The sequence below is a fragment of the Raphanus sativus genome, chromosome 4 (assembly GCF_000801105.2).
Source record: "Raphanus sativus cultivar WK10039 chromosome 4, ASM80110v3, whole genome shotgun sequence".
NCBI lineage: Eukaryota > Viridiplantae > Streptophyta > Magnoliopsida > Brassicales > Brassicaceae > Raphanus > Raphanus sativus.
In genome coordinates, this window is record NC_079514.1 from 4,575,950 (window position 1) to 4,603,586 (window position 27,637).

Genomic DNA, 27,637 nt, shown 5'->3' on the forward strand with positions numbered 1-27,637 from the left:
TCTTTGACAATGAGAAAGGTGAGGAAAGGATAACACACTTCAATACATGAACGGGTAGGGGTGAGCATTTTACCCGATATTCGAAACCGCATCCGACCAGAAAATCTGAACCGAAATCCAAACCAAAATAGCAAAATACTCGAATGGGTATTAAGTTAAAAAAATTAGATATCTGAATCCGAACAGATAAAATCTATATATTTTAAATACAAGAAACTTAAAAAATGAATTATTTTCCTTTAAAATCTGAATATCCGAATCCGATCTGAAATAACCGAATCCGAACTAAAAATAACCGAATCAGACCTGAGGTACCGAAATACCCGAAATGGATTCTATATCCCTATACCGAAATACCCGATCCGATATGTTTGTATAACAATTAAACCGATGTGTTTGAATTAGTTTAGACTAGTTAATTGGTTTTAGTCAATTTTATAATTGGATTTAGTCAGTTTGGTAATAGTTATTTTCCCTGAATTTTTTAAAGGAAAAAAGTTTCCTACGTACACGAAGTTTACACTAATATGGTGAAACCATCCAAAATATCAAATGTGTCAATAACTACACGAAATTTGTGTTAATACATGCCACATGTACGAAATAAATGATAATATGTTGGAAACATCACAATCGGGTTTAATGGATTTTAAGCTAACTTAATGGGGGCAATCCGTAATTTATGAAACTTAATAAATTTAATTGATTTTATTAATAAACTCAATAATTATTAAACTTTATAAAATTACTAATTTATTAAACTTAATAAACTTAACAAAAATAATAGTTTCTAACTTAAAATTATTAAACTTAATAAAATTTACAAATTTAAACATGATAATTTTTTAACTTAATAAATTATTAAACTTATTAAATTTATTAAACTCAATAAGTTTATTAAACTTAATAAGTTTAATAAACTCGATTGATTTTATTAATAAACTCAATGATTATTTAAACTTAATAAAATTTATAATTTATTAAACTTAAGGAAATTTTTTTAACATATTTATTCAATTTATTAAATTTATTAAACTTTTTCCTGAAGTTTAATAAATTATAATTTTATTAAGTTTAAATAATTATTAAGTTTATTAATAAAATCAATCAAGTTTATTAAATTTTTTTAATAATTTATTGAACTTAAGGATATTTTTAATACATTTATTAAATTTATTAAAAATATTTCCTGAAGTTTAATAAATTATAATTTTATTAAGTTTAAATAATTATTAAGTTTATTAATAAAATCAATCAAGTATATTAAATTTATTAAGTTTAATAAAATTATTACGTTTAATAAAATTAATAAGTTTAAAAATGGTAATTTTATTAAGTTAAATATTATTATTTTATAAGTTTAATAAATTTGTAATTTTATTAATAATTTTATTATGTTAAAAAATATTATGTTAAAGTATTATGTTTGTTAAGTTTATTAAGTTTAATAATTTAGTAATTTTATTAAGTTTAATAATTATTAAGTTTATTAATAAAATCAATTAAATTTATTAATTTCATAAATTACGAATTACTCCAATTAACTTAGCTTAAGATCAATTAAATCCGGTTGTGATGTTGTCAACATATTATCATTTACTTCGTACATATGGCATGTATTAATATAAATTTCGTGTAGTTAATGATATATTTTGATATTTTGGATGGTTTCCACCATATTAGTGTGAACTTCGTGTAGCTAGGAAATTTTTTTTCTTTTTTAAACGATTTTTGGAATAAGTTTTTAGAATAAATATTTTTCAAGTAAAGTAAAGATAAATGCTTGAAAGATACGAAACCGGGCTTTAATAAACCGGTTTGCTCTTCCTCCTTACTCAAGCAAACAAATATTCATTACTTTCTTTCTCAGATCCGTCTCAAAGCTTAAGCTTTTTTCTTTTTCCTGAATCGAGTGCAAGCAACCATGGACGGTGGAGCAGAAGGAACTCAGCAGCCTCACCTTATACTAGCTCACAAGCTCTTTCTCCTCACCCATCCAGATGTCCAAGACATCGAAAAAGTCCAGCTCAAGTCTGACGTCTTGGATTCCATCAAATCCGATGGTAAAGTATCTTCCTTTACTCCGAGTAGCTTCGGTTTTCTGTTCCTGATGTTGTTGGGTTTGTGTCTCTTTTGGGTAGGGATGGCTCCATTGTACGAAACCCTAGCGGCGTCTTCTGTTCTGGAGTTGGATCAGAGCTTGTTGGATTCCATGCGCGCTAACAACGAGGAGGAGCTTAAAAAGCTCGACGACAAGTAAAGTTTCTGCCTTTAGACAATTCTGGAGAATGTTCTTGTTCCATATTCATATTCCGACAGCTTGGTGCCAAAATATTACAACTTTGCGTGTGGATATATAATCCGCGGTGCCTTAAACTAGTTAAACTCGAATCCTTGTATTAGTGTCTGTTTGGTTTAGACTGATGTGGATGGTGTACTAGCTGTAGCATTACGGTGAATTGGGTCTATAATTGGATGTTACTTGTGCTGTGTGCAGTTTTAGAAACCGAGGCAGAATTGGTTTAGGAGTTAGGTCTTAAATTGGATGTTACTTGTGCTGATGTAATGATTTTGAGGGACTGAGTTTAAGACAGTATGAATCTTAGTTTTTTTTTTCTGTATTGGAGATAACCATTAGCCTTTGTTATAGAGTTAAGAATCTGTCCTGTCTTACGTGTAGATGGTGTTAGTCTTCTCCTGCTTATTCCTTCCTTCTCCTTTATTTAGGATTGCAGATGCTGAAGAAAATTTGGGGGAAAGTGAAGTCCGTGAAGCTCATCTTGCTAAGGCTCTCTATTTCATCAGGATTAGTGATAAGGTACTAGAGAGCATGTCAAATGTTAGTCATTATGCACTTCAGAGAACTTCTTTCTATTGGCAACTAGAATTTTTTTACTTTGTGAATTTTATTTAGGAGAAAGCTTTAGAGCAACTGAAACTCACTGAAGGAAAAACCGTTGCTGTTGGCCAAAAGATGGATTTGGTCTTCTATACGCTCCAGCTTGCCTTCTTCTACATGGACTTTGATCTGGTATCCAAGAGCATTGACAAAGCTAAAAAGTAAAGTGTCGATTAGGCTATTTAACTTCATTTTGCTATCTTAACACACCCACCTTTCATGGGTCTAAAACTTTCTGTTTACACATGCCAGGTTGTTTGAAGAGGGCGGTGACTGGGAGAGAAAGAACAGGCTAAAGGTCTATGAAGGCTTGTATTGCATGTCCACCAGAAATTTTAAGAAAGCTGCCAGCTTATTTCTAGATTCCATTTCAACCTTCACGACTTATGAGATATTTCCCTACGAGACTTTCATCTTCTACACCGTCCTGACGAGCATCATAACTCTCGACAGAGTTTCCCTTAAGCAGAAGGTATTTCTCGATGGCTAAGAGCCCCTCTACTTTATTGAAGTGATGTGAATATTGTTTTCTAATTGACGTTCCTCTGTGAAAGATGTGAATCGTTTTGAGAAAAAAATGATAAATTTCTACTAATGTGACAGGTTGTTGATGCACCTGAAATCTTGACCGTGCTTGGGAAGATTCCATTCCTTTCCGAGTTCCTGAACTCCCTGTACGAGTGCCAGTACAAGGCGTTTTTCTCCGCATTTGGTGAGTACAATCCAGTGAAGAGATTATTAGCCTACTGAAGTGTCTTATCTTTGTTTTGCCTCTCTGTGCTAACGATAATGGCTCCATTGTGGATATATTTATTCTCAGCGGGAATGGCGGAGCAGATAAAGTTTGACCGTTACTTGAACCCACATTTCCGATTCTACATGAGGGAAGTGAGAACGGTGGTGTACTCTCAGTTTCTGGAATCTTACAAGAGCGTTACTGTCGATGCCATGGCAAATGCGTTTGGTGTTTCGGTTGATTTCATTGATCAGTAAGCACACCAGCTCTTTCTTTACAAGTAACGTAATCATACAAAGTTCGAACCTCACTGTCTCATGGTTTATTGTAATCAGGGAGCTGTCACGTTTCATTGCAGCTGGGAAGCTTCACTGCAAGATAGACAAGGTGGCAGGTGTATTGGAGACAAACCGTCCAGATGCAAAGAATGCGCTTTACCAGGCAACGATCAAGCAAGGAGATTTTCTGCTAAACAGGATCCAGAAGCTCTCTCGTGTCATCGATCTGTGAACCATGTCACACATGTTTCTTTTTCGTTTTTTTTTTCTTCTTCAAAATTGCAACTTGGATACACAGACGGCAGAATCTTCTTAAGGTTTGAGAACCGATATTCGAGATCAAAATACTAGTCGGGTTCCCTTGTTTCTTTTGACTCTAGTTGTCTCTCTGCATCTTTTAGTTGATTTATATATCAGTTATGAATTATTCCCCAAGAACAAGAGATGAGAACAGACGCCATTTCTTTCTCGCGGTTCTTCCTGTCTACGACAAGTGTGACCAGCTTCTTTAGTAGGTTCAAAAGCAGAACACGAGTCTCAAGTTCAAGTGAGGAGTGTAGTAAAAAAAATTTAGGAATCTGTAAAAGATTGGATTAAGGAAGTGTCTGAAGGACAAGAAAGGCAAAGCTTTTTTTACGAATGGAGGCCGCTTGCTACGGCTACGGTTTCACCACAAAAGACTGTCGCCACGTGTTAGTGTTTTCAACGGTTGCGCTTGCTTCGAACATATGTCGCCTTGCCAAAAGCAGTGGACTAAGGGGTTGACTGGTTTCCCCGCTACCATCCGCTAATGCAGTTTTTGCGGTTCATAGCGATTTCGAAAAATGCTAAAATTTATTTATTTATTTATTTATTTTTTTGAATTGAATGTTAAATTTAATTCAAAAGAAAAAGACCTTTATACATCAAGTGTTACCTCATCCAAAAATTAAAACAAGCTTAAACTTCTAATAAAAAGACTCCAAATTTAAAACTATCTTGTGCTAAACCAATAGACCATCCCCTTCCCAATATCCATGTCTCCCTTCCTCTGCACAAGTGTAAGCTTGTTTCGCAAGTTTTCATCAATGAGCTTTATTAGCAAATTCGTTGGCGAGGCCTTCTCTCCATGCCTTTTTCTGTTCCTCTCCCTCCATATCATGTATACTGAAGTCTGAAACATATACTTAATGATGAACTGCTTCATCTTCCCATTCGAATTGTCTCTCATTACTCTCATCAACTCCTCCCACCTTACTGTAAATTTATCCAGCAGAACTCCCTTCATCAATGTTTTACAAATCTCTGCTGAAAAACCACACTCAAAGAAGAGATGCTCAACTGTTTCTAAAGGTTCATTACATAGAACGCATGAAACGTTTATGTTAGCTCCTCCATTCCAGTTTCTCATGCGGTCCCCTGTTGTCATTCTTCCTTTCATAGCAAGCCATAGGATAAAAGAGTATTTTGGCGTGGCATATTTGAACCAAACCTCCTTATGCCATTAACATTGTTGGTGAGTCTCTCTTGTAGCTCTCCATGTTTCTCCAGAAGAGAATGATCTCTTGTAATGACCTTTTGAATTTTTCCACAATGAAACATCCTCCTCCTGCGTTCTCTTGATTTTACAACTCTCGATATTTTCCTCTACTCTGTTTAGAATAAGAACACAGTGATTTCTTCTTCGATGCTTCCAACTATCCTCCACTGTAGCTTCAATTGAGATTCCCAAATCAAAGGGACTGCCATTACCCAGTAAATCCTTTAAGCATCCAAGAGATGACCAACTTTCATGGCAAAAGGAGGCACTTTTACCATTTCGAACTTCTACACGGTATAACTGCTTCGCTATCTCCCGAGTTTTCAGAATTTTCTTCCACATCCAAGATCCCAGTTGTGTATTCTCCTTAACCGACCAAATAGAGCCTTTTCTGATAAGATAGATCTTGATCCAATTTACCCACATCAAGTTAGTAGATAGTATTCTCCAAATAAACTTCAAGCAGCTGGCCAAATTTGTTTCTTTCAACCTCCTCACACCTAAGCCTCCTTCCTCTTTCTTTCTACAGACATCAGACCAAGCCACTTTTATCTTCCTACCATTTAGTTCAGGACCCGACCACAGAAACTCTGAGCATAGCTTTTCTATCTCTTTTAGGCATCCACTTGGAAGCCTAAACGCTGCCATCCAAAAATTCGCAAGACTGTTTATCACTGATTAGATTGACTGGAGACGGCCTGCGTAAGATAAGAATCGTCCCGTCCATGAACCTATTCTCTTCCTTATCTTTTCAATGAGAGGCAAATAATCCAAGATAGTCATGTTTTTCGTGACCAGAGGGAGTCCAAGATAGCGAACAAGAAGCTTAACATTCACAAAAAGAAAGTGATGAAGAATATCTTTTTGATTTTGCTCTGAAATTCCCGCCAAAAACAAAGTTGATTTCTCCAAGCTAATTTTGAGACCCGATATCTTGTCGAATTCTTCAAACACTTTCAAGATTTCCTCTATAGATCTCTTGGTTCCATCTCCAAAAATCATCAAATCATCCGCAAAACATAAGTGAGTGAGATTTATATTCTTACACTTTGGATGGAACCCGAACTTCTCTCTCGTTGCAGCATCATCAAGCATCCTAGAAAACACATTCATGCACACCACAAACAGATATAGCGACAATGAACATCCTTGCCGTGAGTCCCTCTTGCTCTGAAAATGCTAAGATTCAATAGGCTGTTTTTTCCTTCCTAGGAATATAGTGAAAAATTTAATGACTAATACGGTAATTAGTAAAAGCATTAATTTGTTGGGGTTTGAGTGGAGAGAATGTTTGTTAAATTAATGATTAGACCACATAATTGTGAAATATTGTAGCCACTTACGATTTTACTAATTAGCTATATCAGCATTTGAGCTCAGGGAATAAAAGGGGGGCTTAAATTAGACGGTAAAATGATTTATGTCCTTTAATGATTTGATTAGTATATGCTAATCTAATATATGGTCTTGAAACATCTTCATGGATTAGCTAATAAAATCTAATAATGGTTCCACAAAATGGGAGTGTGTCATCAAGCTCGCTTAACCAGCTGCAGTGCAGGGAAGAACTCTGCCAATGAGCCTTGAGCTCTTGCTGTTCTGTGCCTCTCCCTGATCCTACAAGACATCAATGAACCATCAAACTTTTCCCTTCTAGTTCAGACCAAACTGATAGTATTATATGTTTACCTTGCCTAGTGGAGTCCTCCTCCAACACAACACATCAGTGTCATCTTCTGGCCTGCACAAAGGTCAGGCAGTTCACTAGCTATCCAAGTCACAAAAACAACTTAACATTGAAATAAAATCTATATTACCATATTTTACCTTTTGTCACCCGGAGGCATATGTGGAGTGCACATAGCAGAATATACATCGCCTTGATCACTTGCACTGCTCATCCGCGACGATGCATTGGCTGAAGAACGTACGCTTCGAGCCCTCAAGACATTCCCTTGGCAACTTCTCAGAGAATTTGTAACTTCAGGTGAGTGATGATCAGAGTCGTTTATAGTAGTCAGGTAAGACTTGTGCAGCATTCTACGAGAGCAGCTGAAAAGTCCAGAGAAAAGCCTTCCTGCTGCTCTAGCACTCTTTGGTGGAGAACACTCAGAGATAACAAGATTCATTCGAATCTCAACATTGCATCCCAACACGGTTTGGAATGAGTCTGCAATCATTTTCCATGATTTCTCAGCTCTTGTTACATGCTGAGGTGTGTAGAATTCTAGTTCTGCTATTGCCACACTTGAACCTGAAAATATATAATGGATTTAGTACTACTTACCATACTTGAATATACCACACTTGAACATTAGAGTCTCTCTGAAAAAAGGGTAACTTACTACTTACCTTTGTCAATAGTAAGTGAAGTTAACCTCCCTCGTTTCCACAAGAATCTCCTTAGTGAATCTGAACAGCACAACTCTGTGACCGTTTTCCACACTGTTTCAACTGTTTCGTTACAGTTTACGTCTTGACACTCCTCGGTTTGTTTACCCACATCACCAGGACACTCTGATGATGTGCTGGAGAGGTCACCGTCTAAAAAACAAAACCAGTGTCAGTTATATAGTTAAGCAACCAAAAAACAAAAACAAACTAAAGACCTTTGCTTCTTTGGCTTCTTAAACACAATCCATTTTCATTTGCTGCGTAGGAAGACGAGTCGGTGTTGCTAAGTTGCAGCAGTGCAACAGTGAGCCAGGTTGTCTGGTTTTTCGATGCTCTCAAGTGTTTCTCAGCGTCAGATAGTACCTTCAATGCATTACTCAGTTTTTGCATCTCTTCTTCAGCTATATATAATAATACAACATATGATAAAAGTGTTATAGACATTGTTTAACCTGAAGCCGTTATTTGAAGTTTAATCATTAGGGTGCTTACATGTATGCCTTGTAAGAAACCGAAGTCTGGTTGCTGAACTATTCTCTTGAGATTTTCCAGCAATAATGTCCATAATCACATTAGCTAGCTGTGAAATAAGCTGCATAGGATCTATTTTGGATCTCATCAGCTCCCTCGCTCTTATAACCGTGTTCGAAGTATCAGAAGACAGTGCAAGATCAAGCAGATCAAGCAACTCATCATCAGACACAACCCCAATCTGAAACAAAATGAAAGAAAGTTTAATCTTCATTCTCAAGACAATGATGATTAATAAACTAAAAAGGCGAAAGGCGAAAAAAATAATAACATTTTAAAAAACGCTCCGTTTTACTCTGGCGACAAAAAAGGCGAAAGGCGATTTGGGATTTCTCTCGTTCGATAACGACATGGGTACGGCGGATCCGCCGGATAAACCTCTTTCTCCGATGGAAGCTGGTTCATCTCTGGGGGAAACGCAAGGATCTGATCGGAAAACAAGCAGCGGTGATGATTTGATGGGGGTCTCGACTCCGACGAAGGATTTGGAAATAAGTTTCGATGGTGATGGTTTGAAGAGTGAGGGAGATATGAAGGGGGCTCCGACTCCGATGATAGATTTGCAAAAGAGTTCTGAGAAAGAAGGAGTGGTCGAATCACCGCAAGGGGTTCAGGATCCGATCAAGGCTAAAGGATCTTGGATAGGAGCAGTTCAAGGTCAGAAAGTTCTGAAGAAGTATGATGTTGAGATTGAGATGAAAGACGGGATAGGCATGATAACGGTACCGGAGGAGATCACAAAAGATGTACCTCCGCTATGGGATGACTTTCTGATAGGTAAATTCCTGGATAATGCTCCTCACATAGCTAAGGTGCATTCGATAGTGAATAAAATATGGACGCTGAATGATAAGTCTCAAAAGATTGAAGTGTTTGAGGTGAATGCGACGATGATGAAATTCAGAATATTGAATCAAGCTGATAAAAACAGGATTCTACGAAGGGGAATGTGGAATCTAGCGGGTGTGCCGGTGGTAATGACGAAATGGTCTCCAGTGGTAGAAAAGGAAAAGCCACCAACTCAATCTATTCCGATGTGGGTTCATATTAAGAAGGTTCCTTTGAAGATGTTCTCATGGCAGGGATTGAGCTTTGTGACAAGTCCTTTAGGAGTTCCAAAGAGGCTACACCCGGAGACGGCTCAGTGTCTAAACTTGGAGATGGCTAAGGTTTTTGTTAATGTGGATTTAACAAAAGATCTTCCAAAACAGTTGAAATTCAATGTTCAAGGAGAAGAGATGTTAGTTGAATATAGCTATCCTTGGTTGCCAAAGAAGTGTGGGAAGTGTGATAAATGGGGCCACACGGAAAAAGCTTGTAGTTTCAGAAGAGAAATGGTGGTGAGAGAAGAGAAAAATGTCTTGGAGGAAGGTGAAATTAGAGAAGAAGAAGCTCAAAAAATAAATAAAGAAGCTCGAGTGGAGGATGAAGATAAGACAAATAACACTGAGTCGAAGCAAGAAAGGGAATCGATTAATGAGAAAAATATGGATGATCAGAAGAAAGATGAAGGAATTACGATACCAATGGTGGAAGAAACACCAGTGGCAAAGAGTAAAGAAGAAAATGAAGAGTGGGCAGCAGTATCTCCTGGTAAAGCTAGTAGGTCTCCTAGAATGTTGGAGTTTGGAAAGGTGTCCATACTATCACAATCTAGGTTCTCAGTGCTAACACCAGTGGATGAGGAAAATCAGTCAGAAAGTGAGATTGATAAAGAAGTGCAGATAGAAGAGGAGGAGATAATTTCATCAGAAGAGAAGGAGGAAGAATTGGTCATTCCTAGGCAATGCTTACCTCGTGATTCGAAGATAAATCATAGGTATTTAAAAGGAGGTCAGAAAGTTCAGGAGGCTTCTCCGAGCAATCTGAAAAGAAAGAAACCCCGACGTCAATAATATGTCTGGATTTTTCTGGAACATAAGAGGTTTCAATAAAAAATCTAAACATCAGGTGGTAGGAGATTGGATTAGAAGAAGTGGTTTTCAATTTGGTTGCTTGATAGAAACGAGAGTAAAGGAGGGAAGAGTTAAAGGAATTTTGGAAGCAGTGGTTCCAGGATGGTCTTATCTTACAAATTATGAACATAACAGTCTGGGAAGAATCTGGGTTATTTGGAGTCCGAGAGTGAGAGTCACTCCCTGTTTTCAGAGTGCTCAGATGGTTACTTGTTCTATTCTATTGGAGGGGTGTGTGAAGGAAGTGTTTGTTTCTTTTGTCTATGGTAAAAATTTGGCGGAAGAAAGGAAGGAGTTATGGAAGGATTTGAAAGACCATCAGGATTCTCCTATTATTCGAAAGGCGCCGTGGATAATTCAGGGAGATTTCAATGAGATTTTGGATGGTTTAGAGCATTCGGTGGATACGACATATGATTCTTTGGGAATGAGAGAGTTTAAAGAAGCAGTGGAGTATTGTGCTTTGCTAGATATGTCTTATCAAGGGCCGCGTTTCACCTGGTGCAATAAAAGGGATATTGGGATCATTTGCAAGAAATTGGATAGGGTGATGATGAATGAAGCTTGGGTGCGAATGTTTCCTCAATCCTACTGTGTTTTTGAAGCTGGAGGTTGTTCGGATCATCAGAGGTGTAGAATGGTTTTCAAGACAGAAGTAATGAAACCTAGGAAGCCTTTCAAGTTTGTTAATGCTTTGGTTGACTCGCCTGAATTTTATTCGATGGTGGAAGGTTTCTGGGCAGAGACTGAACCTCTGTTTAACTCTACTTCGGCGCTTTTTAGATTATCAAAGAAGCTGAAAGCTTTGAAGCCCTACCTAAGAGAGCTTAGCAAAGAGAAATTTGGAGATATTTTTAAAAAGACAAGTGAAGCTTATAAATCTCTTTGCTTAGCTCAGACAAATAATTTGGAGGATCCGAGTCAAAGAAATATGGAAATTGAGTCTACTGCTTATGAAAGATGGCTGCTATTATCGAGAATTGAGGAGAAGGTTATCAGTCAGAGAGCTAAGGTTCACTGGTTAGATGTGGGAGATGGCAACAATAAGAGCTTTCATAGAGCTGCGAGAGTAAGAGAAGTCAGAAATTCTATACGAGAAATTAAGAGGGCGGATGGTACTATAGCAGACAATCAAGAAGACATAAAGGAGGAAGCAGTAAACCATTTTAGGAATTTTTTAACTCACTCCCCTGAGGATTATGAAGGTGCAAGATTGGAGGAGTTAAAATCCCTACTTGAGTATGAATGTTCGGAAGAAGATAGAAGCATGTTGTGTGGAACAGTAACTATAGAAGAAGTGAAGAAGGTTCTGTTCTCTATGGCAGGGGATAAATCACCTGGTCCTGATGGGTACACGATGGAGTTTTTCAAAGCAACTTGGGCTATCACGGGAAGAGACTTTGCTATTGCAGTTCAGTCTTTTTTCGACAAGGGTTTTCTACCTAAGGGCATCAACTCTACCATCTTGGCGCTTATTCCCAAATCGACAGAGGCTATTACCATGAAAGATTATCGGCCCATTTCATGCTGCAATGTTATCTATAAGGTAATTTCCAAGCTCTTAGCCAACAGAATGAAAAGATTACTTCCCCTTTTCATATCTCTAAACCAGTCAGCATTTGTTAAGGATAGACTGATTATGGAAAACGTCCTTCTTGCTTCTGAGTTGGTAAAGAACTATCACAATGAATCAGTTTCAGAAAGATGTGCCATCAAGATTGACATCTCGAAAGCTTTTGACTCGGTTCAGTGGTCTTTCTTGCTAAATGTGTTGGCTGCGCTGAATTTCCCGGACAGATTCATCGTTTGGATAAAGAAGTGCATAGAGTTGGCTTCTTTCTCTATTCAGGTGAATGGTGAGCTAGCTGGTTATTTCAATAGTAAGCGTGGGCTTCGTCAAGGCTGTTCTCTTTCGCCGTATTTGTTTGTGATATGCATGCAAGTTCTCTCAAAACTCTTGGATAAAGCTGCACGAGAGAGGCAAGTTGGATATCATCCGTACTGCAAAGAGATGAGCTTGACACATATTTGTTTTGCTGATGATGTACTGGTTTTTTCTGATGGGAAGAAGAGTTCCATTGAAGGTATCTTGGCAGTTTTCAAGCGATTTGCTAGAATGTCGGGGCTTAGCATCAGTCTGGAAAAGTCAACATTGTATCTAGCTGGAGTGAAAGAAGTAGATAGTGTTGCCATTTTAGAACAATTCCCTTTTGAAGCTGGTGCTCTTCCAGTAAGATATTTGGGTCTCCCGCTTCTAACAAAGAAGATGAATGCTAAGGATTATAGCCCGCTTATATCCAGGATAAGAAATCGTATCTCTACTTGGACGGCAAGGCATCTCACATTTGCAGGGAGACTTCAGCTCATTGGATCAGTTTTATATAGCATCATCAACTTTTGGATGTCTGCTTATAGGCTGCCAAACAGTTGCATCCATGAAATCAACAGCATATGTGCGGCTTTCCTCTGGTCTGGCCCAGTATTATCGCCGCACAAAGCAAAGGTTTCTTGGGCAGATGTATGTAAACCGAAGGAGGAAGGGGGTTTAGGATTGAGAAATCTGTTGGAGGCAAACACTGTTTCTTGTTTAAAGCTGATTTGGAGGTTGATGGCAGTAAGAAGTTCACTGTGGGTGCAATGGATTTGGAGATATCTCATTAGGAAGGGGTCTTTTTGGAGTATAAAGGAGAGTAGTTCTTTGGGGTCTTGGATGTGGAAAAAACTGTTGAAGCTAAGAACACTGGCTTTTCAGTTTATGCAAGTGGAGATCAATAGTGGTTCTACGACTTCGTTTTGGTTTGATAATTGGTCTCCTCTAGGAAGACTAATTGAGCTAACAGGAGAAAGAGGTTGTATAGCCCTAGGTATTCCTCTGCATACTACAGTGGAAAGAGCTATTCAGATGTATAGGAGCAGATTACACAGAGTTCCTGTTTTTCGGATGATAGAGCAGGAAGTAATGAAATTGAAAGAGAGAGGTATGAACTTGATGGAGGATGTGTGTTTATGGAAAAGGGAGAATGGGGATTTCAAATCAAATTTCATCACTGCGCAAACTTGGGATCTCATTAGAGTCCACTCTGTTAAGGTCCAATGGAGTAAAGGTATTTGGATAAAGGAAGCCACTCCAAAGTTTGCTTTTATTACTTGGATAGCAGTTCGTAACAGATTGGCGACAGGAGATAGAATCTTCAGATGGAATCCACAGGCGGTTGCAGTGTGTTGGCTCTGTAAGGAAGAGTTGGAAACGAGAGATCACTTGTTTTTTGATTGCAAATATTCAAAAGAAGTGTGGAGTGAGACTATTGGAAGCTTGGCAGGAAGTGTGTGCATTCATGGATGGGAGCGAGTGATGCAAGTGGTGGTGAATGGAGTGCAAGACAGACTCTCGACTTGTCTACTAAGATACTGTTTTCAAGCAGTAATATATGTGTTATGGATGGAGAGAAATACGAGAAGAGTTGGAGAACCTTTGAAGCCGGTTGGTTGCTTGATTGCAAGACTGGAAACAATGGTGAAAAACAGGATTACGTCTCTCAGGAAGAAAGAGGGGGCCAAGTATGTGCAAATGATGGAGATTTGGTTTGGGAGAAAATAAGCATCGGAGTTTGATTTTGAGATGTTTTTTTTATTAAGCAATTAGCAGTTTTTACACTGTAAACAAGTTTTTTTGAGATGAATAAAATTTAAAATTCTTTCAAAAAAAAAAAAAAAAAAAAAATTAATAAACTAAAAAAAGATGTGTAGTAAACTAAACTCACAAGCTTATAGGCCAGAGATGTAGTTATTCTTTTGCCGAGCAAACTCAACTGATCAAGCATTATCTCAGCATCCCTAAGCGAACCATCAGATTTAGAAGCGATGAAATCAACCGCACCCTGATCAAAATCAATACCTTCCTCCACACAGATCTTCCCCAGCTTACACGATACATCCGCATCGCACACTTTGGAGAAATGATACTTCTGAGACCTTGAGAGGACGTTACGTGGCAGCTTCTCTAGCTCCGATGTGACCAGTATAAAAACAGAATGCTGAGAGAGATTATTATTATCCAAACCGTTCAAGAGCGTTCCCCAAGTCTCTTGGCTTAGTAACTGACACTCGTCGATGATGAACACCTTGAATCTAGATGAAACAGGAGGAAGAGAAGCGGTTTTGACGAAAGACCTGAGGTAGCTAGGCCTGTTTAGTTTAGCTGAATCCATCTCCTTCACGTCCATGCTTCTTCCAGACAGATATAAACTGCACTCGCTGCACGAGCCGCACGGTCTGCTATGAGCAGCTTGCGAGAGGCAGTTTAAAGCAGCGGCGAATATCTTAGAGGTTGAAGTTTTACCAGTCCCGCGAGGACCGTGGAAGAGGTAAACAGAAGTGATCCTCCCTCTTAAAATCGTGCTCAAGAGACACTTCACCACGACTTCTTGTCCGACTAACTCGTCGAAAGACTTCGGTCTGAACTTCTGACTCAGACTTCTCGACACGTGACTCCTCGGTGTCACAGCGTTACTCTCGGGATTGCTAGATAGTAGCAAAGGATACTCTTCTACGTCAGAGGACTGGTTTGATGATGATCCTCTGTTGTACCTCGGCGTTATTGACCAGCAAGAGGCTATTCCACAGCCACGGTTGTTACATTCAACATCATCATGATGATCTCCATAGCTATGGTTTGTCGACGTCATTGGACTACTACCTCCTACACGGCTACTGTATTCACCAACCGAGCTAGCTAGCTTTGTGGAGTAACGTGTAGGCGCATTACATGCTAACTCTCTACCTTCACCATAGGATCTTTCACTAGAGGGCGAGCAAGCGTCTCCTTCTCTTCCATTAAGCACCACCCTGTTGCTCAGCTTGTGAAGATCGCAACCGTTCTCTAGCTCCTCCATGATCGAGTACGATTCGTAAGGAACCAAACCAACATGAGCATCATCATTATCATCAGCCTCCTTGCGAGGATCATCGTCGTTCACGAACTGAAGAGAGATCCCGTTGTTGTTGGAAGCGGTTTCCCATTTGACGTTTTCGAGGAGAGAAGCGAACTTGCTCATTGAGTTGGTACATGGATCTCTCAGTGACCGGACCCTACGAAGAGCAACGAGCGTTCTTGTGATGGGTACATCTAACGAATGCCTTCTTACTTCCCCCATTTTTTTTTTCAAAAAGCAAATCCCAAAAACTCAGACACAAACTCTCTCTGTCTCTCTCTCTCTCTCCTGAAACGTCAAGATTCAAAACCCATCAACTATTGCCTGATATAATGACTATAAAGTTTTCTGCAACATTGAAGCTCATTATCGGTTGAAGGAAGCCTATATAGAGAAAAAAACCATAGATCAAAGTCAAACAAGCATTTTAGCAAGTTAAAAAAATGAAAAGTAGAAGCTAAGGCTAAACGATGAAAATGTAGCAACACAAGAACAGATGGGGGGGGAATATTAAAATATGAACAGTCACAGAGCTCAAAAAACGCATAAAACAGAGACCCAGATAAGCTATGTAAAAAAACAAAACTTGGAATGGTTTAATATAACTATCAAATAAATAAACGACAAACCGAAAACCCCAAACGTCAAGATTGGGGAATACCAATGTGTATTGAATGGAGTGGAGTACAATGTGGAGAAACCAAAACCCTAAAACCCTCTTGAAAGATGAAGAAGAAGAAGTTGGTGGCAATGTGGTAAATAAGAGTGATGGTGAGAGAGAGAGGTGATAATAAATAATGGTAGTAAATAAATAAAGAGGATGTGTGGATAGAGATAGAGAAGAGGGAGACATATGTTAGGGGTAGGAGGGCAGTGATTTTTTGCAGAGAAAGGTGGCGTCTTGGGACAGAGAGCCCAACCAGTGACAACCAGAGAGAGAAAATAAAAAAGGAAATAGTTTTTTGCTTCATTTAAGATTCGTTCGGCGGTTTCAGTTTAAGTGTTCTTCACTTCTTTGGCTTCCGTGACGAATCCAACGGAACAAAACTCTATTTACTTCGTGTGGTCCGCTCCTCTGTCATGTTTTTTGAGTCTACGCACCCTCTACTCACGTGTTCTCTACCAATTTAATTTCAGAATCCAATAGTTTTATTTATTGTTTTACTGAATTCATCATCGTGAATCCTTGATTCTTGACCAGACCCCACACTAGACTCTTTTTTCCTTGTTTTTCTTTTTCTTTTTCTTTTGAACACCACACAAGCCTATAATATCCTATTTTAAGTGCTTTTACTTTCAAGATTTTTAGTTTTAATATTTGTTCATATTGTCATCGTTAATCATATATAGGCTATAGGTTGAATATTATAATTAAGATGCATTGGCACCACCAAGCTATATAACATGTACAGTGGAATTGTTTTTAAAAAAATACTTCACAATTTATATCAATAACTAAATTAAACAGAGAGTCTTTTAATAAAATTAAAGAGAACCTCACAACTTTATTAAGAAACTCTATTTAATTATTGATATAAATTATGAGACTCTTTTTGAGAAACTCCATTGTTGATGGCATTTTCTTGGATCTTACTTGAAGATGATTCATGTCTTGAATGCAATGTAGACTAGTTAATGTTATTACATATGCTATAAAGTTACCATTGCTCCATCCGGTTAACTCAATCAAATGTAACTATTTGTTAATGGTAAACCAATTATAAACCTCATGATTTGTATAAAAGAATGTACTGTGTGACATAAGTCACATAACATGTTCAACTTTTTCCTCTTCGTTTTTGTTTTTTCAGCTCAACTAACATAATTATAAATCAATACAGACAACCACAAAACTCGCTGCTTCTTAACTTTCTTGTATACTACTTTTTCTGTCATCTATAATAAATTGCTTTTCACTAAAATGGAAAATCGTCCTCCTCTGTTGCTCAAAAAAAAAGAGGAAAATCGTCCTCCAACTACACCGAGTATTTGGTATGCATTGAATGTATGAACTTTGTGTCGGTTACATTATGCTCTCAATGCATCTAAACACGTCCTACGTCCACAGTCTAAGTTATAGCTTTCTTTGTAACAGAGCAACCTTAAAGAGCCCAAGTCATAAGTTATACCGAGCTTTGGCATGTAAGAAAACCTGATGCAGCTTATAATAACTTATCGAACACGTCTTCCTTTTCTTTGTTCGATAAGAAACCAATGTTTTCCTTTTCTCTTCATGTTTTTACTTTTCTTTAAGTTTCCTTTTCCTAGTTAAGTTTAATTTCCTATTTTTTAGATTTTGCTTTCCTATAAATAGTGCTCTGAGGTTTGTAAGAGGGACACGATTGATTGAATGAATAAAGAATTTTCTTTGCAACCGAGCTTTTGTTAAGAAGTGCATTCTTACAAATCTCAAAACTCTGTTTTACGTGCAGCAAAACAGAGCATCTCTTCTGATCTTCGTGGAGAAGATTAGGAACCAAACTTGTTTCTCTAGCTTCTCGGGAACTTGAGACTCAAGTTTTCTATCCATTACTTCCGCTCCATCACTTTTGGTATCAGAGCCTTGACGTTCCTGCCGTTATCATGCCACCGAAACAAAACAAAGACAAAGACGTTCAACATGATGACTGGGGTGAACTACGAAGGACACTACAGGAGATGCAGCTTAACATGCATACCTCGATTCAGCAGTCTCATGAGTCTTTACAACAGACTCTACGAGAGGTTATGGCAGCAATAGGTCAACAGCAACCACACCACCAACCACGCCAGCAACAACACCAACACCATCAACGCGACGAGCATGTTATTGGAGACGATGATGATATGATCGACGAGAATCCGTTCGCTCCTCTGCAAGCACAGATCAACCGGTATCAAAACTGGAATCATGGGCCAATTGTAGACAACCGACGTTGGGAAAACGGATTCAAATCCGACTTACCGGAATTTACGGGGAGTATACGTGGAGAAGAGCTGATCGACTGGATTGTGACAGTAGAAGAAATCATTGAATTTAAACAGGTGCCTGCTAATAGACAAGTTGCCCTTGTTGCAACAAAGTTTCGAGGCCAAGCAGCTTCATGGTGGTTACAATTGAAATCAACTCGTGCTCGTGAAGGGAAACCAAAGATCGCAACATGGGAAAAATTGAAGAAAAAGCTGCGTAAAACTTTTCTGCCATATAATTTTGATCGGACTATGTTTACAAGACTACAAAATTTACGACAAGGATCTCGCACGGTGGACGAATACGCCGAAGAATTCTATCTGCTAATGACACGTAATGAAATTCATGACAGTGAAATTCAGCTTGTGTCACGTTTTATTGGTGGTTTACGGTTTCAACTTCAGAATGCTTTGGAACAATTTGATCCAAACACAGTTGCAGAAGCCCATCGTCGTGCAGTTTCTTTTGAAAGACAAAGTAAATCATCATCTACTAACTGGAACTCATCTGCCAGATTACGTAACACTGCATCTCAAGATCAAACAACAAGTCAAGGATTGAACAATACAAATCCAGAAGCAGCGCGCACATCAGTTTCTAACCGTGCATCAACATCGACTGAAGAACAACCACTCCGCCGTTCTTCACGACCCAACGCATTACGCTGTTTTGGATGTGGTGAACTAGGTCATATACAAACAGCCTGTCCGAAGCAGTCAAAACGAGGTCTTTTAATTGAAGAGGTTGATCCCACTTATGATGAATATCATGATGATAATGAAGACGAGTTAGGTGACAACACAGAGCTGGAAGGCGACTCGGGTCCTCTGCTAGTAGCAAGACGAATCTGCCTCGCACCTCAAGTTTTAGAGGAACCATGGTTGCGTACCAATATTTTTCAGTCTACATGTACGGTTAAGGGAAAAATCTGCAGATTCATTATCGACTCGGGAAGTTGCCACAATATAGTTTCTGATTATGCAGTTTGCAAACTGGGTCTTGATAAAGAAGCTCATCCCCAACCATACAAGCTCACGTGGTTAAAAGAAGGAACAGAAGTACGAGTTACTCATCGTACACTGGTCTCATTCTCAATTGGAGCAATTTACAAAGACAAAATTTACTGTGATATTGTTCCAATGGATGTTGGTCATTTGATCTTTGGGAGACCATGGCAGTATGATCGAGAGACGACTCATGACGGCAAACGTAACTGTTACCGTTTTGTCTTTGATAATCGTACGATTACACTCTTGCCTAGAGACCCATCGATTCCAACATCAGTGACTCAAACTACTACGCCGGTTCCAACTCTACGTACTGAAGCTTTATCAAAACCATCTTTGATTTGCTCAGTTAGTACATTTGAAGAAGAGCTACGGCAAACATGATTCGCATTGGCTTTACTCTCAGTTTCAGACATGACCGCAAGTTCTAAGCCACATAACATGGCCTTTTGTCCACTCCTCGACGAATATAACGATGTGTTTCCAGATGACTTGCCAAAGGAGCTACCTCCATTAAGAGATATTCAACATCATATTGACTTGGTTCCAGGGGCATCACTTCCTAATAGACCACATTATAGGATGAGCCCACAAGAACACGACGAGTTACGACGACAAGTCGAGAGTTTATTGTCAAAAGGACATATTCGTGAGAGTCTCAGCCCTTGTGCAGTACCAGCTCTATTAATTCCAAAGAAGGATGGATCTTGGCGTATGTGTGTTGATAGTCGTGCTATCAATAAGATAACAGTGCGTTACCGTTTTCCTATTCCACGCCTCGATGATCTACTAGATCAAATTGGCGCAGCGACAATCTTCTCCAAAATTGATCTCAAGAGCGGCTACCACCAGATTCGAATTCGTCCTGGAGATGAATGGAAGACAGCTTTCAAAACTCGGGAAGGATTATTTGAATGGCTCGTTATGCCTTTTGGATTATCTAATGCACCAAGCACATTTATGCGGGTTATGAATCAAGCACTTCGTCCTTTCATTGGGAAATTTGTGGTGGTCTATTTTGATGATATTCTCATATTCAGCTCTTCCTTGGACGACCATCTTGATCATCTTCGACAAGTGTTAAGTGTCCTCCGGAAAGAAAAACTATTCGCCGCCAAACAGAAGTGTCAATTTGGTACAGACCATGTATTGTTCTTAGGATATGTGATCTCTAAAGATGGCTTGTCCGTGGATAGTTCGAAAGTAGAATCCATAAATTCATGGCCGATTCCGCGTACACTTTCAGATGTTCGTAGTTTCCATGGGTTGGCATCGTTCTACAGACGGTTTGTTGCGAATTTTAGTACCATTATGGCGCCAATAACAGATTGTATGCGTGACGGGAAGTTTGATTGGACGTCTGCTGCGAATCAGGCTTTTGAGATCATTAAGGCAAAATTGACTACATCCCCAGTACTTGTCTTACCAGATTTCTCCTTAACTTTTGAGCTACATTGTGATGCTTCAAAGCTAGGCATCGGAGCTGTTTTGAGCCAACAGAACCGACCTGTAGCATATTTTAGTGAGAAGCTAACGGGAGCACAAAGTCGTTACAGCACTTATGATATGGAGTTTTATGCAATCATACAAGCTATTAAGCATTGGAAACATTACCTTTGCCATCGAGATTTTGTGTTATTCACCGATCATGATGCTCTTCGCCATCTTGATAGTCAAGCTAAAGTTTCTGCTCGACATGCAACATGGATTGCGTTTTTACAACAGTTCACATTCAGCATTAAGCATCAGTCAGGGAAGTTAAATCGTGTAGCTGATGCCTTAAGCCGTCGTCAATGCCTTCTCTCAACCATGTTCAATTCGGTTCCAGGTTTTGGGTCTTTCAGTGACTTATATGAAACTGATCCATATTTTGCTCGTATCTGGCTAGACGCACAGAATGGTCTTCATAGAGACTTCACGCTCCAAGATGGGTTCTTGTTCAAGGGGAACCAGTTATGCATCCCAGACTGTAGCCTTCGTATACGCATCCTCGACGAGTTGCACTCTGAAGGACATGTGGGACGCGACATGACTCTTCAGCTCGTTACGGACCGCTATTTTTGGCCTTCTCTTCGCCGAGATGTTGAGAGATATATTGAACGCTGCCGTGCTTGTCAACAAGCTAAAGGAAAGGCATCTAACGCAGGTTTATACCTCCCGTTACCAACGCCTACTCAGCCTTGGACCGACATTAGTATGGATTTTGTGTTAGGACTTCCGCGTACTCAAAGAGGCAATGATTCTATTTTTGTGGTAGTAGATCGGTTCTCCAAGATGTCTCATTTTATTCCATGCAAACGAACAACTGATGCGGTCTTGGTCGCACAACTGTTCTTTCGAGAAATCTACCGCCTTCATGGCCTTCCTACCTCCATCGTATCAGATCGAGACACACGTTTCTTAAGCCATTTTTGGCGATCTTTATGGAAGATGCTCAAAACAAGCTTAGATATGAGTTCTGCCTACCACCCTTTAACTGACGGTCAAACTGAAGTCACAAACCGAGCCTTAGGGAACATGCTACGAAGCCTGGTGGGTGATAACATTAAGTCATGGGAAACAAATTTGCCACATGCTGAGTTTGCTCATAATCATGCTAATAACAGAAGCTTGGGCTATAGTCCATTCTATGTGGTTTATGGCATTGTCCCTCGAGGTCCATTGGATTTGACGACCATGCCTGACAAATCTCGATTACATGGGCAAGCAATTGACTTTGTGGACAACTTACAACTTGTTCATCAGCAAGCTCAATCACATTTTGAGGCTACCAAAAGTTCTTACAAGAAAGCTGCAGATGCGCATCGTCGCGAGGTTAATTTTCAAGCTGGTGATCTCGTGTGGGTGGTTCTCACTAAAGAGAGATTTCCAGCACATGAGTATAATAAATTAAAGTCTCGTAAGATTGGGCCTGTGGAAGTCATTCACCGCATCAACGCAAATGCCTATAAGCTTCGTCTTCCTGATCACATTCGTACTTCAGATGTCTTCAATGTCAAGCACTTATTTCCATACCATGGTGAAAACAAGGTTCCAGATTCAGGGACGAATCTTTCTCTACCCGGAGAAACCTGATGCAGCGTATAATAACTTATCGAACACGTCTTCCTTTTCTTTGTTCGATAAGAAACCAATGTTTTCCTTTTCTCTTCATGTTTTTACTTTTCTTTAAGTTTCCTTTTCCTAGTTAAGTTTAATTTCCTATTTCTTAGATTTTGCTTTCCTATAAATAGTGCTCTGAGGTTTGTAAGAGGGACACGATTGATTAAATGAATAAAGAGTTTTCTTTGCAACCGAGCTTTTGTTAAGAAGTGCATTCTTACAAATCTCAAAACTCTGTTTTACGTGCAGCAAAACAGAGCATCTCTTCTGATCTTCGTGGAGAAGATTAGGAACCAAACTTGTTTCTCTAGCTTCTCGGGAACTTGAGACTCAAGCTTTCTATCCATTACTTCCGCTCCATCAAAACCTATGCAAAAAGAAAAGGAAAAAGAAGAGAAAATTGGTCGATCTAGAATATTGGTCAAGGTCTGAAACCAAGAGCAAGAAAAAAAGAGCCGATGTATGTTCGGGTCTTTGCTAGAAGAGACTAAAGGCGAGAATGAAGTGCAGTCTTTTCTTGTCAACTTCATGTTTATTGAAGTGCAATCTTTTAATGACTTTCTCCATTTTTAATTTTATCAACTAATGGGCTTTAACTTTAAATTTATTACTACCAGTTGCGAGCCTATATATATCAGTCTGCCCAGCCGGTCCACTAGGGTCTTAAGACTTTCAAAAAGTTGTTTCCTTAATTCTAACTAGATCTTGATCCGCGCTTTGGAAGCGCGGAATATTTTACGATGAAAAATTTTACTAATAACTTAACAAATATTTTGGTAATTTTTAAAAGTGTGTATTTAAAATATTTTTGCATTTAAATCAGTGTTTTAAATTCAACCCGATTGTGATTATACCGGTTAATTCGGAGATCTGACAATTCAATTTAGGTTTTTAAAATATTCATATTAAAAAAAATTACTAAAACCCGAGACTAACCGATTGAACTGTTGGATGACCGATATGTAATCTAATTTGATTTAAATTGTAATAATTTCATAATTTGTAATCTTATACTCCAAATTTTAAAGTTCATTATTTTATATTTTATGAAATTATGACGTTTCTACAAAATTTTAAAAAGAAAATAATAGATATAACATAACTAAGATTAATTATTGTATTGTTTGGAAACATTGATAGTAGTATAAAAAATATATTGTTTGGAAACATTGATAGTAGTATAAAGAAATAAATATATTGTTTGGAAACATAGATAGTAGTATAAAGAAAGAAATATTAATGATTTAATGTAAGTTTAACTATAAAGTATAAAGGTGTATTTAATTTAAAAACTTACAAAATAAATGTTAGATCCAATAGAATGTTTATGTTTTAATAAGATAGATGAGTTAAATACCGAACTTAATAGTATTCTTCACACTTGCTGTATAGAAAAGCTTATGCAGATGCCCTTTTTCTGGAGATGAAAGACCAATATGTTGACCAATTGTTTCCCAATAATAGTCTGTTACTCGTTAAAGTTTGGATTCGAAATAAAGAAGACTGATGGAAAAGTATATTCTAGGACGAGTGTTTTTTCAGGTGATATGAGTCGCATATCCAAACGGAACTCAACAAGACAACATATTGTTTGTAGAAACATGTTAAAACTTCTCATATTATCTAATACCATATGAAAAGCTTAAAGGTTTTGGAGAGCAACAGGTTAAACAAGTAGTTAGGATTTCATAACGTGATCATATTTCAAGGTTTTGGTCTCTTAGGTACCCTGATTTAATGTATGTCATCTTATATTAACTGTGATGACACTGGAATCCTTCTAAGTTGTACGTCACCAATTCAATCAAGATTCCGTTGTGTACAAGTAATCATTTGGGTCCATAACGACGAAAAAGACATTTGAGAAGATAGCATGAATGTGCCACGTAGTATTATTTGTGAGTGGATGCCATAAGGTTATACCTTTTGTGTTCAAATTATCGGCGAACTTTACGGACAAAAATGACTAAACAAAAGAAAGAAGGATAATGTCGAGCCTGTAATAGTTGTCTACGTTGCTCTCCAAAACAATAATAAGTGTTGGGAGCCATGTGCTGTGATGAGTGATGACTCAAATCTTCACTGTCGTTGTCAAATTATTTTTATGATCAACTCTTGCTGGTAGAGTGAAGGTGAAGAATGAAGATTTTGTTGAGCGGGCCTCTCTCCTTGATTGATTCCCATTATTCCATTAATTTTTAATAAGGTCACTCACTGTATATATTTTTTTTTTTTTGAAAAAAGGGCAGTCACTGTTATATTTGATTCGTGTTATTATGAACAATGGTACACATTGATTCACATGAAAGATGCTAAGGTAGCATAAATAATTTACTTTGCAGGAAATAAATGTACGTAAATTAGATGAACTTCTACCTTCAAAAATGATCAACCATAAATGAATTGATCAATTTTCTCTATATGAAAATTATTTCTAACTTTCAATGCAAGACTGCCTATAATACGCTTCTTCAAATAGTAGGTTTTTATCTATTAATTTTGAAATGTTGTGCACAGATCGATAAGACCTTTAACTTAGATCAGTTATGGAAGGAGATGGACTATCTGGATTGGACTCTAGTAGCATGTTCAGTTGATAAACTTTTTTTTTTTGCAAGTCCTACTTATAATTTGAGATTTTGTTCATACCGACAATATATAGCTATATTTATAGCATTTCGTTGTTGCTAATACTATACTTATTTTCTAGTGCAAGAAGTGACATTATCGTTATTTTCTCATTTTAATTTTTAAAACCAACCGTATCATTTGATAATGTTGTCCAAAAACTAGCATGCTTAAACTACCAAAACAACCTAACAGTTGAAAGGAATCCCGTAAAACATGCAGATCACGAGACCTTACATGTCCCACTTATACTTTCACTTTACGTCTCTCTAATGCTTTCCACATTAAACTATCATTACCAGTCCCTATTAACTAATGACTTTTACAGCATAGATTCGTATCTAATTTCCCTGCCGTGACTGGTGCATTAAGATACGTTTTCACGTCCTTTTCGCAAAAACAAATCATAAAGAAAACAGCTGAAACGAATTTCCTCTACAGTTTAAGATTTAAACAAAAGTTGGTCAATAGTAAAAGAGGAAGAGGAAATTTTATATAGCAACTGAGCTTGAATCTGAGAGAAACAAAAACCATATATTCGAAAACAATCATATAACTCTATAACTATATAACTCAGGGAGTATTATCTTAGATGGAATCATTCAACTAATCACATGGCTTGTCCCTGTAATTTCCTTTTCATGATCTCATTTCTATAGGTTTTTTTTCCTATACTCGATTACTTGACATGTTCTGTCGTTTATCTTCGCTTTTCGTTGACATTTTACCTAACATATTGCTATCGTATATGGTTGGTTGAGACTCGAGAGTTAGGTCTCAGAATAACTAAATGATTTGTTCTGGAATAACGGTTCTGTACGGACATATTTAATGGTTTTCTTTTCCTGATACATGGAGTTTTGCAATATATGTAAACTATATATCCTGAATCTATACGGGACGTGTAATGTAAAGTCTATTGAAATGCAAAAATGAAGCATCGGAGAAAGAAAATTTGCAATCTATAGGCAATTTCTATTTGCATCGTCATAATAGGTTATATGGTTTACAACTTTACATAACAACTCAAATAGTATAAGGCATAAGCTGATACTCTTCTGTTGGTTTGACATCCTATACATTGAGCTTTTTGTTGTCTGTATCTGTTATCAAACTAGAATGGTTACCATTTACTACGTTTGGATCCTTATTGTTACCCAAACCAACCTCCTATTGTTCTATTCAGCTGAACATATCAAGTGGGACTTATTTGAAAAGTACAACATGTTCGACCTAATTAGACTGGAGTATTTGGTTCAATCTTTATGTCAGCAGTTAGCTTATGGAAGGTTTTAATTGTAGTGAGTGTAAGCATTCAATTGGTTCATCCTGGACATTATTATACAAGTATTTTTTTTTTACTAAAGAAGAAATAAAAGAGTGGGACCAAAACCGAAAATTCCAATAACAAACGTCCTTTACATTGTTTTATATAAAACCCCAAAGTCTCATCTTTCTCTCTATTCCCACTCAAAACTTCCTTCGTCCATTTTTGTTTCCCTCTTCTCTCACTAAACTCCAAGAGAGTGAGAGAGTTAGTTAGTCTTGTACTCTGTACTGTTATCATACCAAAAATCAGAGAGAAAAAATGCAGATGAAGAAGCTCTTAATCTCCATAGTCTCATTTCTTCTCTATGCTCCATTGATCTTCTCTTCACCAGTTCCAGACCCAGAAGCCATCGTCGAAGAAGTTCACAAGTACGAATCTTTCTTTCACATTTCTACTTACCCACATTCTACATGAAACCCCACTTCTTCTCTGTTCACAAGTCCGAAAAGAAACCCAAATCTCAGCTTGCTATTATTAGACCATAAAGGCGCAAACTTTACAAAATCTCTCTGCTTTTTCTTCGAAAAATGTAATAAAAGTCTCTAACTTTATGTCGGTTTCTCTCTGTTTCAGGAGCATCAACGCGTCCGTCGCAGCACGGAGAAGCTAGGCTACCTCTCCTGCACAACCGGCAACCCAATCGACGACTGCTGGCGATGCGACCCACACTGGGAGAGCCACCGCCAACGCCTCGCCGACTGCGCCATCGGTTTCGGCAAAAAACGCCATCGGCGGCCGAGACGGCCGCATCTACGTCGTCACCGACTCGGGAAACGACGACCCGGTGACCCCCAAGCCCGGAACTTTAAGACACGCCGTGGTCCAAGACGAGCCTCTCTGGATCATCTTCCAGCGGGACATGACCATCCGCCTCAAAGAAGAGCTCATCATGAACTCTTTCAAGACCATCGATGGCCGCGGCGCCTCCGTGCACATCGCCGGCGGGCCATGCATCACGATCCAGTACGTGACCAACGTCATCATCCACGGGGTTCACATCCACGACTGCAAGCAGGGCGGGAACGCGATGGTGCGGAGCTCGCCGAGGCATTATGGGTGGAGGACGGTGTCTGACGGTGACGGTGTGTCCATCTTCGGAGGAAGTCATGTCTGGGTTGATCACTGTTCGTTGTCTAACTGTGAAGATGGGCTTATTGATGCGATAATGGGCTCGACGGCGATTACTTTGTCTAATAATTACATGACGCATCATGATAAGGTCATGTTGCTTGGTCATAGTGATACTTACACTCGTGACAAGAACATGCAGATTACTATTGCTTTTAACCATTTTGGTGAAGGGCTTGTTCAAAGAATGCAAGGTATTTAAAAAAAATATTTGATTTTTTTTTTGAGTTTAGTTAATGTGATTTGTGA

The 27,637-nt window shown here is 38.3% G+C and overlaps 2 protein-coding genes and 1 pseudogene across 4 annotated transcripts; 2 read left to right on the forward strand and 1 right to left on the reverse strand.

The window, feature by feature from the left end:
* The first annotated feature begins 1,820 nt into the window (after positions 1-1,820).
* Positions 1,821-4,287, forward strand: LOC108811566 (26S proteasome non-ATPase regulatory subunit 6 homolog). The gene is made up of 8 exons (XM_018583630.2): positions 1,821-2,063; positions 2,142-2,256; positions 2,728-2,818; positions 2,915-3,060; positions 3,152-3,371; positions 3,503-3,611; positions 3,720-3,888; positions 3,971-4,287. The coding sequence occupies exons 1-8, from the start codon at positions 1,925-1,927 to the stop codon at positions 4,143-4,145; spliced, it is 1,164 nt and encodes a 387-aa protein (XP_018439132.1). The 5' UTR covers positions 1,821-1,924; the 3' UTR covers positions 4,146-4,287.
* Positions 4,288-6,813: 2,526 nt separating this feature from the next.
* LOC108807732 (protein STICHEL-like 2) lies at positions 6,814-16,203 on the reverse strand. Of its 3 annotated transcripts, none has more exons than XM_057006902.1 (8): positions 15,905-16,203; positions 14,074-15,531; positions 8,319-8,538; positions 8,042-8,227; positions 7,785-7,976; positions 7,260-7,686; positions 7,122-7,173; positions 6,814-7,049 (listed from the first exon to the last, which is right to left on the reverse strand). In XM_057006902.1, exons 2-8 carry the CDS (start codon positions 15,463-15,465, stop codon positions 6,975-6,977), a joined length of 2,544 nt encoding a protein of 847 aa, XP_056862882.1. In that variant the 5' UTR covers positions 15,466-15,531; positions 15,905-16,203; the 3' UTR covers positions 6,814-6,974. The 3 variants fall into 3 exon arrangements, with proteins under 3 accessions (XP_056862882.1, XP_056862881.1, XP_056862883.1); XM_057006901.1 differs by having other exon boundaries at positions 14,074-15,627; XM_057006903.1 differs by lacking the exon at positions 15,905-16,203 and having other exon boundaries at positions 14,074-15,893.
* Positions 16,204-26,377: 10,174 nt separating this feature from the next.
* Positions 26,378-27,590, forward strand: LOC130510481 (probable pectate lyase 18; annotated as a pseudogene).
* Positions 27,591-27,637: the final 47 nt, after the last annotated feature.

Coding starts and splice junctions, on each gene's coding strand:
- LOC108811566 (XM_018583630.2), top strand. CDS start 1,925: ATGGACGGTGGAGCAGAAGGAACTCAGCAGCCTCACCTTATACTAGCT. Junction 2,257..2,727: donor CTTAAAAAGCTCGACGACAA/GTAAAGTTTCTG, acceptor TCCTTTATTTAG/GATTGCAGATGCTGAAGAAA. Junction 2,819..2,914: donor TCATCAGGATTAGTGATAAG/GTACTAGAGAGC, acceptor AATTTTATTTAG/GAGAAAGCTTTAGAGCAACT.
- LOC108807732 (XM_057006902.1), bottom strand. CDS start 15,465: ATGGGGGAAGTAAGAAGGCATTCGTTAGATGTACCCATCACAAGAACG. Junction 7,977..8,041: donor AAGAAGCCAAAGAAGCAAAG/GTCTTTAGTTTG, acceptor TTTGTTTTTTAG/ACGGTGACCTCTCCAGCACA. Junction 7,174..7,259: donor ATGCCTCCGGGTGACAAAAG/GTAAAATATGGT, acceptor ACCTTTGTGCAG/GCCAGAAGATGACACTGATG.